The sequence below is a fragment of the Orcinus orca genome, chromosome 19 (genome assembly GCF_937001465.1).
Source record: "Orcinus orca chromosome 19, mOrcOrc1.1, whole genome shotgun sequence".
Classification (NCBI taxonomy): domain Eukaryota; kingdom Metazoa; phylum Chordata; class Mammalia; order Artiodactyla; family Delphinidae; genus Orcinus; species Orcinus orca.
This window is the reverse complement of record NC_064577.1, coordinates 1,064,157-1,081,893: the sequence shown is the minus strand read 5'-3', so window position 1 is coordinate 1,081,893 and position 17,737 is coordinate 1,064,157. Positions and strand designations below refer to the sequence as shown.

At 53.9% G+C, this 17,737-nt stretch overlaps 4 protein-coding genes across 4 annotated transcripts in view; all 4 read left to right on the top strand.

Moving 5' to 3' along the window:
• The window catches only part of LOC101278225 (uncharacterized protein SPEM2-like), a 115,404-nt gene that overhangs the window by 3,387 nt on the left and 94,280 nt on the right, over positions 1-17,737 (top strand).
• LOC117199193 (uncharacterized protein SPEM3-like) overlaps positions 1-17,737 on the top strand; it is a 111,241-nt gene that overhangs the window by 798 nt on the left and 92,706 nt on the right. Inside the window, exons 3-4 of the mRNA XM_049701815.1 lie at positions 37-352; positions 1,462-2,998. Coding sequence (XP_049557772.1) covers positions 37-352; positions 1,462-1,882 — 737 coding nt within the window. The 3' untranslated portion in view covers positions 1,883-2,998. The remainder of the gene's footprint in view (positions 1-36; positions 353-1,461; positions 2,999-17,737) is intronic.
• LOC101279217 (transmembrane protein 102-like) overlaps positions 4,975-17,737 on the top strand; it is a 116,539-nt gene continuing 103,776 nt past the window's right edge. Inside the window, exon 1 of the mRNA XM_049701812.1 lies at positions 4,975-5,077. The gene's annotated coding sequence lies outside the window, so the exon portion shown is untranslated. The remainder of the gene's footprint in view (positions 5,078-17,737) is intronic.
• Positions 5,011-6,794, top strand: LOC101276495 (transmembrane protein 102-like). Its single transcript, XM_012539438.3, has 2 exons — positions 5,011-5,353; positions 5,455-6,794. The coding sequence occupies exons 1-2, from the start codon at positions 5,140-5,142 to the stop codon at positions 6,774-6,776; spliced, it is 1,536 nt and encodes a 511-aa protein (XP_012394892.2). The 5' UTR covers positions 5,011-5,139; the 3' UTR covers positions 6,777-6,794.

The window sequence follows — 17,737 nt, the reverse complement described above, 5'->3', positions numbered from 1 at the left end:
AACCCAGGCCCTGACCCACCTCGCCTTTCCCTGCAGACAAGCAAGCAAGCTGTGTAGGCAGCCGTCACATGCGCATGCGCTGCTCCGTGGATCCCAAGAACCTGTGCTCAAGAGTTTCTCCCTGCTTCCACCATGGCCCAAGCTTCCTGCTCGGGCACCCAAACCACCCTGACTCCTGGATACGAGACAGAAAAGATGAGAAGGCTTCTAAGTACTGCTGGATGCCGCCTCAGTGTGGACGGGCTGGGGCTTCCACGGAGGTTCCACGGGGACTGTGGAAGGAGCGGGTAGTGAGAGCTGGGGAGGCCCCTCCGGTCACAGTCTTAAAGTCCCAAGCCAACTTTTACTCCAGGTAAGAGACATCTTCCAAGCTCCGCAGGATGAGCAAGGTGGACATGGTTCCACTCCACCTGCCCCAAGAGAGCAAGACTAAGACCCCAGACTCTGACCCAGCCCAGTCCCCAGCCCGGGCCCAGACCCGCCCCCCAGTTCAGCCCCCTGCGCATGCTCCTGCCAAGGCCCAGACCTTCTCCTCAGCCCACCCCACTGAGCACACCCACCCCCCAGTCTGAGACCTGCTCCCGAGGCCACGCCCATGAGCACACTTCCGCCTGGGCCCAGGCCTTCTCCCTAGTGCAGCCCACTGGGAACACTCCTGCCAAAGCCCAGACCTTCTCCTCCACCCATCCCACTGAGCACGCCCCACCTCAGGCCGAGACTTGCTCCACATTCCACCTCCCTGAGCACACCACCCCCCAGGCCCAGACCCCCTCCACAGCCCTCAGCCCTGAGCACAGCCCTGCCCAGGTCCATGGCCCTGAGCATACCACAGCTCCATACCACAGCCCAGGCCCAAGCCCAGGCCCCCTCACATGCCTCAGCCCAGTCCCTGGGCCACACTTCTCTCTGCACCCTGACCCATGCTCATCTGACCTATACCCATGCATACACTCTGGTCCCTCCCCCAAATTCTGCCCCTGCTACTACTCCTGCCCTAGCCCCTACACCAGCCCCTGTCCCAACTTCTGACACAACCTCTGTCCCAGCGCTGGGCATGGCCCTGACGAACACTCCAGTCCCTTCCACCACCCCTATCCCCATCCTAGATTCTATTCCCTCTACCTTGTCTGCCTTCAGCCAAGGCCTCTCCTCCGGCCGTGTGGTCTATGATGCCCGTAGGGTAAAGCAGAACTTATTCCATGTGTGTGCCCCTCAGAACTCTGGGTATTCCAGAAAGGATTTTGGTACCCTCTCCAGGCCCCAAGAGGGGCATGGTCTGGTGAGCTCTGGTACAGCTGAACAAACACTCAAGCAATGTAGTGGGGACAGTGCTAAGCCCTCCACAGGATCCATTCTGGGTTACCTGGAGTTGGGGAATATGGAATGGAAGATCTCAAATGATTCCAAAGACAAATTTGTACAGTCCAAGACCTTCCCTTACTGCAGCTTCCTTCCTTGCAGGTCTCAGAAGAGAAACACGGACCCCCCGACTCCAGTCTACCCCAAATTCCTGTACTCCAAGGATGCTGTACCTTCTCAACCTTGCTTCCATTCTCCAAACAGTGCCCAGAGCTCACCATGCACCATGCCTCCACCATACACTCTTTATCTACCGCTTGTTTCTCCCGGATCCTGGGTCCTTCATCAACACAGCAACCACCAGAAGCCCTCCACCTTAATACAAACCCCCACCTTTCCCCCAACCTCCAAGTCTTCTCAGTCTGTCCTCTCTTCCCAGGGCCCCATCCCTCCCCAGTTATCCACTACTTCCCAAACCCCAAGCCAGGCCCAACCCCGTGAACTTCCTGAGAGTCAAGGCCTCAACCAAGCCTCTGTCCTCCAAAGGACCCCAGGCCCTTCCAAAGTCTGCAGAGTTTCCTGAAACCCAGGCCTAACCAAAAACCCAGACCTCCCCAAGAACCCAGGCCTTGCTCAAGACCAAGGCCTCCACAAGCTTCCAGGCTTTACCCAAGATGCTGGAATTGACAGGGGCTCAGAACATACCCATGACCCTAGCTTACACAAGTACTGTGGAATTCATCGAGATCCTGGCCCCCATAAGAGTCCAGCCCTTACTCAATACTCTGGCTCATCCAAGAGATCAGGCCTCCATAACAACTCATGCCTTATCCCAAATCCTGGCCTCCATAAGAACCCTCTAGGAACTGACTCTGTCCAAGTTTTGGGCCCACATCAGACCCGACAGTCATTTATATCTGAGGCAGTTCCTCGAAAGGAGGATGCAGGGCAGCACATAACATGGACTTCTATCCCACCCAGTCAGAACTCCTGCTCTCCCAAGGCTCAGGTAGCCTACAATGACCTGCAAGCCTTCTCAGAGGTACCTGGGCTGATTGAGCTGCAATCACCCTCCCAGCGAGCAGGCAGCCAAGACTGGGTGTACCACCACATGGATACAGTTCCTCCAACCTGCCAGAACTATCGCCAGATGTCTACGCCTCCCAAAACCAGCTGGAAGCCCTACTGTCCTGGGTCAGGCACCCGGCTCGGGCACGTGGTCTTTGATGCCCGCCAGAGACAGTTCAGAACAGGCAGGGAAAGTGCGAAGCTCTGTCTCCCAGGCGCCTTCACCGAGAGACATCCAACAACTCACCGGAGACCATCAAGGAGTGGGGATATCAGTGTGTGATGAGCAACTTAGAAAAAGAGGGGACAGATATGCACGAGGAATAAAGAGACAAGAGAAGTGATCTGTGGTTATTGAGGACATCCACCCCAGCCCCATCCCACAGGGCTTGATGAGGACCTAAACTATCCCTGCTTTCCCTCCATCGCTTTCTAGCTGAATCCGTTATCGCCAAGGCCATAGAGCTGCATTGTCAATTACAGTAGCCACTAGCCAAATGCCTATTAGAATGTAAATTAGTTAAAATTAAGGAAAATTAATTCTGTTAAAAATTAAGTTAAAATGTTAAAAATTCTCTTCCTCAGGGAACGGAATTTCCCTGGCATCCAATTCTGTTCCCTGGTGGTCCAGGTGTTGGGACTTGGCGCTTTCACTGCTGTGGCTGGGGTTCAATCCCTGGTCGGGGAACTCAGACCCCACAAGCTTCATGGTTTGGCCAAAAAAAAAAAATGCTGTTCCTCAGTGCCATGACCTTCTAAGTGCTCAGTAGGCACATGGAGCTAGTGGCTACTGTTTTGGACGGCACAGGTTTAGAACATTTGCATCATCATGGAAAATGCTATTGGAGAGCAGTGCTTTAGAGTTTAGAGCGATTTTGCTTTCCCTGTCACCCACCCCCAACATCTTAAAGCTCCCCCAGAGCCCAGAGAACTTAGCTCTTTTTAGGGTGGCTCAGAAGCCACCCTCTGGGGAGGAGGTAAGATGTGGGATGGACAGCCAATGCCTGATTTCCCCAGACTGTGAGAAGAGCCCAGGCTTCAGTTTTCTTCATCTGGTCTCTTGGCTCATGACCAGATGTACGGAAACTTGCCTCCCCCGTTCTGGGCTGTGTTTGGGGCTCCTGGTTACTGAGGGAGAAGACCTCTCTTTGTCAGTGACTAGGAAACCTTGTGTTTCAGGCTCCCCAACTTGAGCCCTGGATTCTGAGGGTCCCCTCCTTCATAGGCCTCTAAATTTTTCGAGGTGTCTCCACTTAATTTTCTTGCCCATGGACTTAGGCCTAGTTCACTGTGGAGACAGACCCCTGGGAAAAAGGCATGTAAGAATTTCTGGTCCAGTGTGCATTGGTCTAATCTGTGAGCGTGTCTCTGGTGTCCTATCTTTCTGTCCTATTATTCTGACTCCTAGTTTCATCCTGGACTTAAGCTGTGTCCATGATAGCACTGGTTGCTGAAAGCCATTTCCTTCCCCTGATAATTTTTCATGGCCCTGCCCTAGCCCAGCTGGTGTTTCCTCTGGACTTGATTTTCAGTCCTGATAACTCTTCTGTATACACAGATAAGGTGCGAGATTCCAAAGCGTTTTCCCTGCCACCACTTGTGTGTCTGAGGTGGGCAACACTAACATGTCCCTTCCCTGAGTCAGATGTCCATCCCTGGGTCACTACATGCACACTATCGGTGTGTTCTTGACTAACGTTACCATCACCGATTCCAAGGAGATACGTCCCAGCTGGAGAGCCCATTTCCAACACCTCTCTGGCTCAGCTCTGACCTTGGACAAGTCATGTGCAACCTTTCTAGGCTTGCAGGCCCATCTCTATAGTGAAGTTATAATTGCATGCAAGAACCCTTCTAGATTTAAATGACCAGGGCTCCTCTACTCCCAAGTGAGATGTAGAGTCCCCTATTTCTCCGCATGCGTTAGTGTATGGCCCTCATCATGGTTTGCAATTCAGATTCATCCCATTAGGCCTCTGTTCTGACCGCAAGGGGTGTTTGTGCGGTTCACCTGGCCTTGCAAAGACACAGAATAGTTTATCATAAAGACACAGAATAGTTTATCATAAAGACACAGAATAGCTTACCTCCATAGAAACTACAACTTCCATCAGGCACTACTTCAACGGAACAGGAAAGGATGTGGGGGCGTGGCCCCAATGCCCTGGTAGCTTTGAAGACAAACTACAACTCCCAGGATAGCCGCGAGATCTCTGCAGAGCGAAAGGAGTGACTGAACTCTGACTGGAGGCCGGGCTGGTCCGGAACCACCCCGACAGTCTCCAGAAAGGGGCGCGGTTATAATTTCAGGGCGTGGCCTTACAGGCAGCAGGAAGAAGTTACCTGTGGAATCTTCCTATCTATTCTCTTCCCAGCCTTTGTAGCTAACCCTAAGAGGGAAGACGCAAACCACTAGCCTCTTCTGAAAAAGAGGTAAGGGGAACGTAGACAAGGGGCAGAAAAGGAGGCTACTGCATTCCTTAGGAGGGGCCAAACAGCTACTTTCTACCTGCTGAGTCAGGTGAACCGTTCCATGGGGGCAGGGACCAGCATATGAGAAAAGGGCAAGGATGGAGGAGGTATTTATTTGTTCTCTTTCAAGACTAAATTTAGGGCCCTTCGTCTGCAGACCCATTGGCGGACTGAGTCTTGGGAACCCTCTTGGCCTCTGGAAGAGAAAAGAACTGGGGTCAGTTTTCCTCAGCAAAAGGTACGGCCCGTCTGGGCTTCCTCCCGTCTGTGTATTTCCTAGCTCCCAAACGACAGAGCCATATGGCTTCCACGGTCTGGGGGAGTGCTCCCTGGTGGGGCCCACCGCCCCCAGCCCCAGCCCGGCTGCTCACGTACATCAACTTCTGCTCTGGGGTGCAGCTGCAAGAACTAACCCAGCTGATCCAGGAGCTGGGTGTGCAGGCGAGCTGGAGTGAAGGTCCCAAGCCAGGACCAGATCTCTTCCAGGCCAAGGACTTTGTTTTCTCTTTGCTTGGTAAGTAACCCTCCCAGCCTTCGGGAACTTGCAGCTCTCAGCTCCGTCTCACCCCGCCCACGCTCTGGATCACGACTTTACGATCCCTTCTCTTTCCTTAGGTCTCGTTCACCGCCGGGACCCTCGCTTTCCTCCTCAGGCAGAGCTCCTGCTGCTTCGTTGCGGGATTCGCGAGGGCTCCCTGGATCTGGGGCCTGTGCCTCTAGGTCCCTACGCTCGGGGACCTCACTACGACGCCGGCTTCACACTCCTGGTGCCCGTGCTTTCGCTAGATGACACTGGGCAGGAGCTGCAACCGGACGTGGGATCCTGTTACACATGGCTCTTCCTCCCAGAGCAGGTACACGGAACCTCGGTCCGGGAGGCAGGGCAGGATTGCCTAGGATCCCCAGTCCCTGGAGGAGGTGATTCAATCCACCCAGCTCGAAGCAAAGAAACTCCCAAGGATCCGCAAATCTCCGTGGACCAGCTACACGTCACTGAGCCTGAGACACACGAGTCTTTGGAAAACTCACCTAGTAATGTTTCAGTGCCAGAGTTGCCTCCACAAGACGTAACCGATGTTGACTTTCCCTCACCACTGAAAAAAACGAATGGTGACGTCACCAAAGCAACCGACGTTAGCCCAGTGCCACAGACGTTGGAGGCTCCGGAGGCATGGCCCACATTGTGCCCCGCCCAGGTGGCTGCCTGGTTCTTTGTTTCGCTGGCTGCGGTCACTGAGTCCCCGTTTCCGGTTCCGGGTGCCCCGCGCTTGGACCACGCAGCCCGCCACGCGGGGCTCACCACCATCCTCCTGGCTACACCAGGGTCCCCGCGCCGCCTCCTGATTTTCGACTTGATCCCCGTGGTGTCCGTGGCCGGATGTCCCCAGAGGGCTCGGAGGCACTCGTGGGCAGGCCCGCTGGCCTCGGAGTCGTCTTCCTTCTACCTGGTGCCCGGCGGCGGCGGCGGCGTCACAGAGCAGACGGACGCCTCCGGCTGGCAGCTCTGCTTCGCCCGCCAAGTGCTGGCGCTCAAGACGCGCGTATCCATTCCCTTGCTGCAAGCGCACGCGGCGGCTCAGGCGCTGCTGCGCCGTCTGGTGGCCAGGACGAGGGTCGCGGCGCCCAACGTCCTGCGGACGTTGCTCTACTGGGCGTGTGAGCGGCTGCCCGCGCCCTCTCTGGCGCGAGCCGAGAATGCGGGCGCCTGCTGCCTCGGGCTGCTGGATGAGCTCGGCCGGGTGCTCAAGGCCGGGACGCTGCCCCACTATTTTCTGAGTGGCCAAAAGCTCCGTGCGGGGGACGGCGCAGCTTCGCTGCTCGGGGCGTTGGCCCTGCTTCGCAGGGACCCTGCCTGCGCCCTGCACCCCTCTGTGGAAGAGGCCAAGGCTGCAGGCAAGGGGGGTGGCTTAGCCGGCGTGGGAGGCGGAGCCCATTAAAGACGCTGTTCCTACTAACCTGGAATGTGCTTCTGCTGGCCAGCGGGATGTGGAGGGGACTGCTCTCCCCTCACCTGGGAGACAGGCTGAGCGCTTTGGGCCCGAAGAGCCCGTTCTAGAAGGCCTCCTCGCTGGTTCCTCCACTTCCTCCCACCCTCCTCCCGCCCCATCCCTGGCACAGGTCGTTCCATTCTGGCCTCTCCACTTTCCAAATCTGTGGCCAGCACCCCTCCCACTCCGGTGCAGCCTCTGGCATCCATCTCCCTCCAGTTCTTATGGTCTTTTCTCTTAGGAGTCAATCGGGATGGGGGTAATATATTTGCTGAAAAAACGTGTAAAGGAGAAAGGTATGGAGACCAGGGACTGACCAATTTGTCTCACACAAAAGCAGAGACATTAAGGAGGCCGGATTTCACCCCAGGCTAGACCTCACCACCACCGCTATCTCTTCAGTTATTCCCCCCACCTTCCTCATCCAGTTCTGTCCTCCATCCCGGGCAGTAGGGTCCCTTTCTCCGTTCTCGGGGCATCTGCCATTCCATCTATCTAAGCCCAACCTCTCCCCCCATCCAGAGTTCCATTCAGTGGAGTCGCCTCCTTGTCCCTCCTGCTCTGAACCCCGAGACATGCGAGACATGCGGCCTTGCCTCGGCTCCGCCTGTCTCTAAGACCGTTGCCACTCCCTGCCTCCAAGGATCCCCGGGTTTCCGCCTGCCCAGCTTCACCTCCCCCTCTTTCCTGGCATCTCCACCCCCTGCCCCCCCACCAGACCCGCTCTCGGAGGAGGGGAAATCCGCCGCCGCCGCCTCAACTTCCCACAGCTGCTACTGGTGCCGCCGTTGCCGCCACTCGGTTTGGTCCAGCCGCCAGGCCCAGTGCTCACTTCGCCAGACCAGGGCACTCTGCGGAAACACCCTCACTCCTTCCTGGGGTCCGGGACGCCTAGCCGGGCGTGGGGGGAAGCTCCGCTTGCTGAGTACAGGGAGAGAGGATCCTGGAAACCGAGCCAGCACCAGCCGTCACAGGATCGACAAGACAGGAGAGGTTGAGGGGCGTCGGGGAAGGAAGAGGGGGCGCTATAGGCAGTCCCGGGGAGGACAAGGAAGCCCTGTCACAGAAAGCTCTGATGCGCTCTGACTTATAGTGGGTGTGTTCACATTTGGGGACCCGTGACAACGTGGGTGCACTTCTCTCTCGGGGGTGCTGGCTGGATTGGAGGGCGTGGGATCTACACACCACCAGCTGTCCCCGAGGAAATTAGGGGCTGCGAGAAAAAAAAAGCCAAAAACCTATGCTCCTTATTCCGAGGTGACACAGGGCCCTCCAGACAACCACCTGTTGTAACCACTAGGAAGGGCGGATTTGGAGGTGACTTCAAAAGGAGTGGATGGTAACAAGGTGAGGAAAGGGGTTCATCAGCTGGAATGCTGTGCCACTAGAAATGGGGGTGACTTGGTAAAAAGCGGTATCGTCCAGAGACAGGGTCTGGGAACCTCTTCTCGCTGATTGGCGACAGTCTGGATATTCCAAGGCATAGTTTTTGGGCGATTTCAGTGAAAAACAGTGGGGGATTCTTCACTTAGTGGGTGGCAAAGGAAAAGACACCAAGGTTGGGTTCTCCCTAGACACTGGCAGCACCCCAGCAGGGGTGGGGTGAGCTAATATCCCCAAAGCTAAGGACCCACACCCTTAAAATTACAAGAGTGGCTTTGGCAGGAGTGCAGGGCCCGGAAATAGGGTGGAAAGGTGCCTGGGGATATTGGAACCACATCGTGGAAAATTTGAGGGTCTTGGCTTTGGGATAGTGTTAGTGGGGGACAGGGACACTGGAGATCAGAGAAGGGGGAGTTTTCTGCGGGGGGCAAAGGTCGAGGGTGGGATCAACTGAGAGGTACATAGGCTGCTGGGTCTGGCGAAGCTAGCACGAGGCCCAAGGGTGGGAGCTGGTGCCTGGGGTGGGGGTCGTTTAGGGCTTATCCTCAGGTCCCGTGGGTGAGGCGGCGAGTCGGACCGGAGAGTCAAGAGCATGTCCTGGTGAGCTAGCGGGCTTCTCTGGGGGGGCCCAGCGCGCTCCGGGAGCCTGCCGGTTTTGGGGTGTCTCCTCCCGGGGTGCCATGGAGGCACTGGTCAGCAGCCTGATCCGGCAGAAACGGGAGGTCCACGAGCCCGGGGACAGCCGGCCCATGTCGGCACAGCTGCGGGTGTGTCCCCACGGCACCAAGTCCCTTTGCCAGAAGCAGCTCCTCATCCTGCTGTCCAAGATGCGACTGTGCACCCCCCCACACACAAACAGTGAGCTCCCCTTAGTGAAGGCCCACATTGACCTGTCCTATCTTCTTCTGTGGGCAGGGGTCCTGAAAAACAGGGTCAGATGTCACCAGGTCCACCGTCGTGGCAGGTCAGGCAGTTTTTGTGTGGGTCCCTGATGGGCCCAACTTCTCCCGGCTGCCTGGCAGAAGGCTGGGGTTGTTCTAGGGTTCATGAAGGTGGATCCACATAGAAGGTACCAGAAGAATCTGAGGCTGAAATTACATATTCCCTAATGATAGCAGGTTGCCCCTGCCCCCCAACCCTTCCTGACTCTGGGTCTCAGTGTTCTCCATAAGATGAGCAAAAATGCTTGCATTTTTATGCCACATACTTATCACAACTTATCACTGCTTGTAATCAATCACAAGCTTAGTGTCTGTCTTCTCCTCTAGAATGGAAGTTCCACGAGGACAGGCTATGTCGGTCTTGCTCACCGTTGTGAGCAGTGGCTGTGGTATCAGAAATTTTCACCATATTGTGAAAGGGAGGGAGAGGGAAGAGAGGGAGGGAGGGAGGAGGGGAAACTGAGTGGGCAGAGGGAGATTGGATTCCTATTATCTAAGGGCTCTGGGTTACGGGAGCAGGGCTAGAGAGAAGAACCGGAACACTGTGCCCAGTCTGCGGAGGAAGCTGCGAGAGTGGACTGAAATCGCTGACCCACATCACCGGAGCAGTGGATCCTCAGCTCAGAAAAGCAAACTTGTGTCTGTCCCCTGGACTTACTCTTTACAAGCCCCGTGCCCCTTCCTTGTGGGGAGGTGGGCAGAGGTAGAGGACCTCCCTGCTTCCGTCCTCCTCCTCCTGGACCCCCACCCCCACCCCAGGCCAGTCTCAGGAGGTGGTTTCTTTCCCCCTTTCTCCCACACAGAGGCTGGCTCGCCTCTCAGTGGGATGGTGAATAAGCCCTTGGGTGACACTAATTGCCATCAGACATTAGGGGCCTAATGAGAATCATCTTCCTTGACGACTCCAGCACCTTCCATCCCCAGGGCCGCCAACAGCCCGGTCAGCCCTCCCCACACTGCACCTCCGAGCTCCAGACAGACGTGGGCTATGGGGAGGGGCGACAGCCGCTCTCCGCAGGCCCCTGTGCCAAGCTGAGGCGGCAACACCCAGCAGCCCGGGAGGAGGGAGGCTTCCGGGAAGGCTCCAAGCCCATTTTCCAAAAAAGAAAATGTCACTTTTCTAGATGAAAAGGAAACTCACAGTGTTGAGAGTTCTAGGACTGAGACAGGCAGATGAGGGACAGAGACGAAGCGCCCCAGCTGGCCTTGCTCTGACCTACCTCTTCCCACACTCTGGTTGAGTGAAGAGATATGGGGGGCGGGGGGGGTGACCCTGAAGATCCACACACACACCCCCGGCATACGAGCTATGTCCATAGGATTGAAGACCCTCTTCCTCCAGAGTAGAGTGGGATTGAGAGCCGGTCCTTGGGGGTTGGGGCGTGATACCCAACGATGCTATAAAATCATTTCTATTGATCCAATGCCTGGCTGACAGTTGACGGTTGACTCGTCTGGTCTGATCTGGGTTGCGCTCGAATGGAACGGGTCTGACGGTGGGAAAGAACGCCATCCCACCCACCCCTCCCCCTCGGCAGGTGCCTGGGTGAGTGTGCAAGAGGACAGTTCCCCACCCCCACCCCCATGTCCCTTTAAAGGCTGGCAAAACAACTTGTAGGAAGGCATGTCCCCTCCTTTTCGTGTCCCTTCACCCCCAGCAGCGGACAGATTTTCCTGGAGCTGCATGCGTCCCGGACCCATCCCCAAACGGAGCTGAGCCGGCGAGCTCCGGCGCGGCCCGAGAGGGGCTGGGCGCGACAGCTCGGCTGATTCCCACCCAGGGCTCCGAAGAGCCCCATGCAGACTCTGGCGGTGGGGATAGGGTACCCTCTATGCGCGCCTCTGTCCGAGAGGCCGTAAAACACCTCTGGCGCCCGGCGAGGAGACAGCGTCCTTTGAAAAGGGACAACAGTGGCTGCGGTGGCGTCTTCCCGGGGGGGAAATGTGGCCGCCGGAGCCGGCCGGCCCCACTGGGGCCCCAGCGCTAGCCTGCTCTGGGGAGGAAAAATAAAACATCAAACGGGGGTTACGGAATCGTGAGGTCGGCCCTTGCCCAAGTCTCATTAAGGAGACGCGCGCGCTCCCAGGCTGGGAATGCGGAATGGACACGTGGACAGGGGAGGAGAAGCTGGGGCGCGAGGCAGGGGTTGGGGGGCGTCTCCGTGGCGCGCGAGTCGTGGGCCGCGCGCTCCGGGGCCACGTGACCACGGGGAATCGGGGAGGGGAGGGAAGGGAGCGAGCGCGCCAGGCTCCGCGCCCGCTACTGCCGGGGTGGGCGCTGAATCCCGGACGAGGAAGGAGGGCGGGCGAGCGCGAGTGTGTGTGTTTCTCTCGAGTCATTTACTGCGGAGCAGCCGGCGTGATCGCCGAGGAGGTGGAGGCGGCGGCGGCGGCGGCTTCGTGCAACTGTGGCTCCCCCCACCTCCTCTTCCTTTTTGCTCCTTGATTCTTGTTCTCCCCTCACACTCGTCCATGGGGAGCCGGCCCCGCCGCTGGCACCTCCTCTCCACTCGGCCCCGTAGGCACCAGTTACCGCCTCCCTGGCCGCAGGCTGCGCGGGCGCCCGCTGCCCCGGCCCCTGGTGTGGCGCCGGGGTCTCGCCGCCCGCAGCCCAGTAGGCGCGGTGCTCCGCTCACCCAAACTGACTCCGAGAGAGAGAGGGAGAGAGAGAGAGAGAGACAGAGACAGAGACAGAGACAGAGAGACAGAGAGACAGAGAGAGAGAGAGACAGAGAGAGACAGAGAGAGAGAGACAGAGAGAGAGAGAAGATGCCAGGCTGCACCGAGACATCGGGCATCCGGGGGCAGGGCGGGGGCGGCGGGGAGGAGGAGACATCGGAGACTCTGAACCCCGGAAAAGTTCAAGGTTTGTGCAGGTTCCCCCGGGGAAGGCGGAGCAGCGTGGCCCTCTGCTGAGACAGAGCCACACAGCATGTGGGACCTTAGTTCCCCGACCAGACATCGAACCCGCAGCCCCTGCAGTGAAAGCACAGAGTCTTAACCACTGGACTGCCAGGGAAGTTCCTCAGAATACAGAATTCTTATCTACTGCTTATGTGTGGTTATTCAAGCAGGGCCGTCGCTATTAACAAACATATTCCTGGGACTTCCCTGCTGGCGCACTGAAAAACAATCCGCCTGCCAACGCAGGGGACACAGGTTCAATCCCTGGTCCAGGAAGATCCCACATGCTGAGGAGCCACTACTGAGCCCGTGCTCTACAGCCTGCAAGCCACAACTACTGAGTCTGCATGCCGCAACTACTGAAGCCCGTGCGCCTAGAGCCCATGCTCCACAACAAAGAGAAGCCACCGCAAGGAGAAACCTGTGCATTACAACGAAGAGTAGCCCCCGCTCACCACAACTAGAGAAAGCCCACACACAGCAATGAAGACCCAACGCAGCCAAAATAAAAAAATAAATAAAAATTAAAAAACAAACATATCCTAAAAGAGAGTCCCAGAAGCCAGTAGTTGAGTTCTGGTTATAGAAAGACAAAAGATACTGTCTAGCAGAATCTTGATTATCCAGACAAAAAGGATAAAGAGGGTTCTTACTAAGGCCAACCTAGTGAAAAAGGAACATCTAGTATATAAGATACCCTATTTCTCAGATGAGATTAAAAGAAACATTTATAGTCCTGATGTGACAAGAAAAATATATCAAATTTGAAGCAACAATCAGAAAAAACAATTTTTTCTTTGGTGGTAAAATATTTTCATCTTTCATAACCAAGATCTTTCATAACCATTACCTACATACTGCTAATGGAATATTTCAGATTCTGTCCTGTCTACGGGGGTTATTTTCAGCATTGGATCTATCTGTGACCTGGGAATCTCTTATAGTTCTCCTAAGATCCACCACCTCAAGGACTCAACGTCTATTCAAGCAGCATGTGGTTCCATAAAAGCAATCAGAGTGCACTGTCCTCAACTGTGGATCCCGGAAGACCAAAGGAGGCTTTAATACTGAGGTTGTTTGGCTTGCACAACAGTCAAGAAAAGTCAGTAAATGCCAAGCTGGTTTGCTTCCTTTGATGGAAGCTGCTGAAAAGGTCTTCCGTTTGGAGGCATTTACCAGTTTTTCTGGTACAATAGCTACAGCTGTGAGCTTTCTGAGTGTGAACAGATAAATGTAAAACATGAAATATTAGGGACAGGCACCATCTGCAACTGATTGTCTCACAGGCTGGGACTGCAATATAGGAGTAGCAACGGACACACTTTTCTCAGGGCCATACACTGGCAAAAAAAAAAAAAAAAAAAAAAACTTTTGGGGACTTCCCTGATGGCCCAGTGGTTAAGAATCCGCCTTCCAATGCAGGGGATGCGGGTTTGATCTGTGGTCAGGGAACTAAGATCCCACATGCTGTGGGGCAACTAAGCCCGCACTCTAGCGCCCGGGTGCCACAACTAAGACCCGATGCAGCCAAAGAAAACAAACAAAAAAACCCTTTTGGCTGACAAAGATCTTAAAGATATGAATAAATGGGATTGTAAGACTGTGTCCTTTGCAGCTAGCATCCTCAGCACTTCCTGCCCTAATCATTCAAAGGTTAAATGAACACAGTTGATGAATACTGCCTTGCTTTAGAAGAGACATCTAAAGAAAAAACCAAGACATTATGGCTTTTCCCTAATTAATATCCATCCTCTTATTAAACAACACTTATGTGGGGTATAAAGGGGATACAAAGATAGATAATAAAAACCATATACACTAAAGGACCAATTCTTTACCCATAGGTTAACCTCTAACCATAAAGTAGTATAGAAGGAAAGAAGAATTTTTATGAAGGGGCCATCAGGCTTTCAGGTAAAGATAGTAGACTTAAAATCACATTTAAATTTTCTTTCTCTTGGAAGAAATTCTGCCATAATTAAAGGGAAAAAATTTAAAGGTATAAATTCATAGAGATGGGGAAGAGAAAATACAACTGCAACAAAATCTCAGTAACTGTGAAACAAATGGTGTTAGCAAAAATACCACAGAATTCTCAAAGGCTTAGGACTGGTAGCGCCTCTGGAACTGTATGGAGGGGAAATGGGGGGAGGAGATGTTAAAAGAAAGAGGATCCAGAAACTGTTACAGCCCTAGATCCCCCCACCATTCTAAGCTACCTCAGCCCCTCAATAAAACTGAAAGATTGATTCTTTCAGAGAAAATAAGATAGATGGCACTTTGGGACTTCCCTGGTGGCGCAGTGGTTAAGAATCCACCTGCCAACACAGGGGACACAGGTTTGAGCCCTGGTCTGGGAAGATCCCACATGCCACGGAGCAACTAAACCCATGCGCCACAACTACTGAGCCCACGTGCCACAACTACTGAAGCCTGTGCGCCTAGAGCCTGTGCTCCACAAGAGAAGCCACCGCAATGAGAAGCCAGTGCACCCAAACAAAGAGTAGCCCCCGCTCACCACAACTAGAGAAAGCCTGTGCGCAGAAATGAAGACCCAATGCAGCCAAAAATAAATAAATATATAAAAAATAAAATAAATAAAATAGTAAGATAGATGGCACTTTGAAGGGGATGCCAGGCATGGCTGAGGGGTGGTGAAGGAGGTGAATTTATGCATATACTGAATGCTGAGACTCTCCAGCCCTCTTTCCCAATTTAGCTCCCAGGAGGCTGCTAGAAACTCTTTATATTCTAAACAGGAGAGGCAAGGATAATTTTTTGAAAAATTAAGCCAGCCCCTAAAGAAAGACATGAAAGTACTGACACAGAGGATTCCAGCTACCCTCGGTGATGGGTAACTGGAGCTCCTAACCTGGCCCTCATGGTTTAGAGGGCCATACTCTGATCTTCCTCTGGCCTCCTCGGAACCCCTGTATAGAAGAATCCACACGGCCAAAGAGACATGCCCAGGTAGAACACATAGAATTTCCTGGCTTAAAAGCCCTAACACTGTTTCCAGGGCCTTCTTGAAATACTTCTACTGGTCACTTTTCCTGAGGGTCAGTAAGCATATTCTTAGGCCCAAGGGATGTCCAAAGGGTAGAAGTTGAATAAAGGAAGAGTAGGCTGTGAAACAGGGTTCTTCAGTTGCACTCCTGAGTGAACAGATGGGGAATTTTAGCAAAGAACCAAATGGAAGTCCTAGAACTGAAAAGTACAGTATCTGTTGCTGTTTTTATTTTTTATTTTTGGCTGTGCCGTGCGGCCTGTGGGATCTTAGTTCCCAGACCAGGGCCTGAACCTGTGCCCCCTGCAGTGGAAGTGCAGAGTTTTAACCACTGGACTGCCAGGGAAGTCCTGAAAAGTACAATATCTGAAATGAAAGTTATATTGAATGGATGTAACAGAACACTGTAGCCTATAAAAGGAGCGTCTGTATACTTGAAGACAGATCAACAGGAATCACCTCATCTGAAGAACACAAAGGAAGAAAACAATAACTAAAAACCACCCTTAGTGATCTGAGGGACAATATCGAGTGGTTACACATATGTGTAAGTGGAGGTCTGAAAGGAGGGAACAGGGATGCTGAGGCGGAAAAAAATTTAAAGAAATAATGGAAAAAAATTTCCCAAATTTGGCAGAAACTATCAATTTACAGATCCAAGCTCAGTGAACCCGAAGCCAGATAAATACAATGAAAACACCTAGGTCCATAACAGTCAAGCTGCTGAAAGCCAGATAAATACAATGAAAACACCTAGGTCCATAACAGTCAAGCTGCTGAAAGCCAAACATAAAAGAAAAAGAGAGGGTGCCCATAGATCAGCACTGTCCAACAGAACTTTCTGTAATGATGGAAACGTTCTACTTCTGCACTGCCCAATCTAGTAACCACCAGCCATGCGAACATCTGAAATGTGGCTGACGCAACTGAGGAAGTGAATTTTTAATTTTATGTTATTTTAATTAACTTCAATTTATATAGCCATAAGTGGCTAGTGGCTATCATACTGAACAGTGTAGCTAAGAAGCCTTATGAGATATCAACCCATCATAATATGTGCACTTTACTGATTCAAACAAACAGTAATAAAAAAAACAAACAAAAAGTTTAAGATACGGAGATAATTAAAAACTTGAGAACTGACTGGATATTTGATGTTAACGAATTCTTGTTAATTTTTTAATGTGCACATAATTATTGTGGTTATGTTTTTAATAAGACACCATCTGTTTTAAACATATATATTGAAATATTTACAGATGAAATGATATAAATGCCTAACATTCACGTCAAAACAATACGCTGTGGACAGGGGTATAGATGAAACAATATTAACTATGGGTTGATAATTATTGAAGCTAGATGATGGGCACACAGGGACTCATTACACTATTTTGTTTACTTTTGTAGAGTTAAAAATTTTTCATAGAGAAGGCGGAAGATGGCGGAAGAGTAAGACGCGGAGATCACCTTCCTCCCCACAGATACACCAGAAATACATCTACACGTGGAACAGCTCCTACAGAACACCTGCTGAAGGCTGGCAGAAGACCTCAGACCTCCCAAAAGGCAAGAAACTCTCCACATACCTGGGTAGGGCAAAAGAAAAAAAGAAAAAACAGAGACAAAAGAATAGGGACGGCACCTGCACCAGTGGGAGGGAGCTGTGAAGGAGGAAAAGTTTCCACACACTAGGAAGCCCCTTCGCGGGCGGAGACTGCGGGAGGCGGAGCGGGGAGCTTCGAAGCCGCGGAGGAGTGCACAGCAACGGGTGCGGAGGGCAAAGCGGGGAGATTCCCGCACAGAGGATCGGTGCCGACCGGCACTCACCAGCCCGAGAAGCTTGTCTGCTCACCCGCCGGGGCGGGCGGGGCTGCGAGCTGAGGCTCTGAGGCTCGGGTTTCGGTTTCGGACGGAGCGCAGGGAGAGGACTGGGGTTGGCGGCTTGAACATAGCCTGAAGGGGTTAGTGCACCACAGCTAGCCGGGAGGGAGTCCGGGGAAAAGTCTGCACCTGCCGAAGAGGCAGGAGACTTTTCCTTCCCTCTTTGTTTCCTGGGGCGTGAGGAGAGGGGTTTAAGAACGCTGCTTAAAGGAACTCCAGAGACGGGCGCGAGCCGCGGCTAAAAGCGCGAACCCCAGAGACGGGCGCGAGCCGCGGCTGAAAGCGCGGAATCCAGAGACGGGCGCGAGCCGCGGCTGAAAGCGCGGAATCCAGAGACGGGCGCGAGCCGCGGCTGAAAGCGCGGAATCCAGAGACGGGCGCGAGCCGCGGCTGAAAGCACGGAATCCAGAGACGGGCGCAAACCGCGGCTAAAAGCGCGGACCCCAGAGGCGGGCGGGAGACGTTAAGGCTGCTGCTGCCGCCACCAAGGGGCCTGTGTGCGAGCGCAGGTCACTCTCCACACCCCTCTTCCGTGGAGCCTGTGCAGCCCGCCACTGCCTGGTTCCCGGGATCCAGGGACAACTTCCCAGGGAGAACGCACAGCGCGCCTCAGGCTGGTGCAAAGTCACGCCGGCCTTTGCCACCGCAGGCCCGCCCCGCACTCCGTGCCCTTCCCTCCTCGCCGGCCTGAGTGCGCCACAGCCCCCGAATCAGCGGCTCTTTTAACCCCATCCTGTCTGAGCAAAAAACAGACGCCCTCCAGCGACCTACACGCAGTGGCAGGGCCAAAT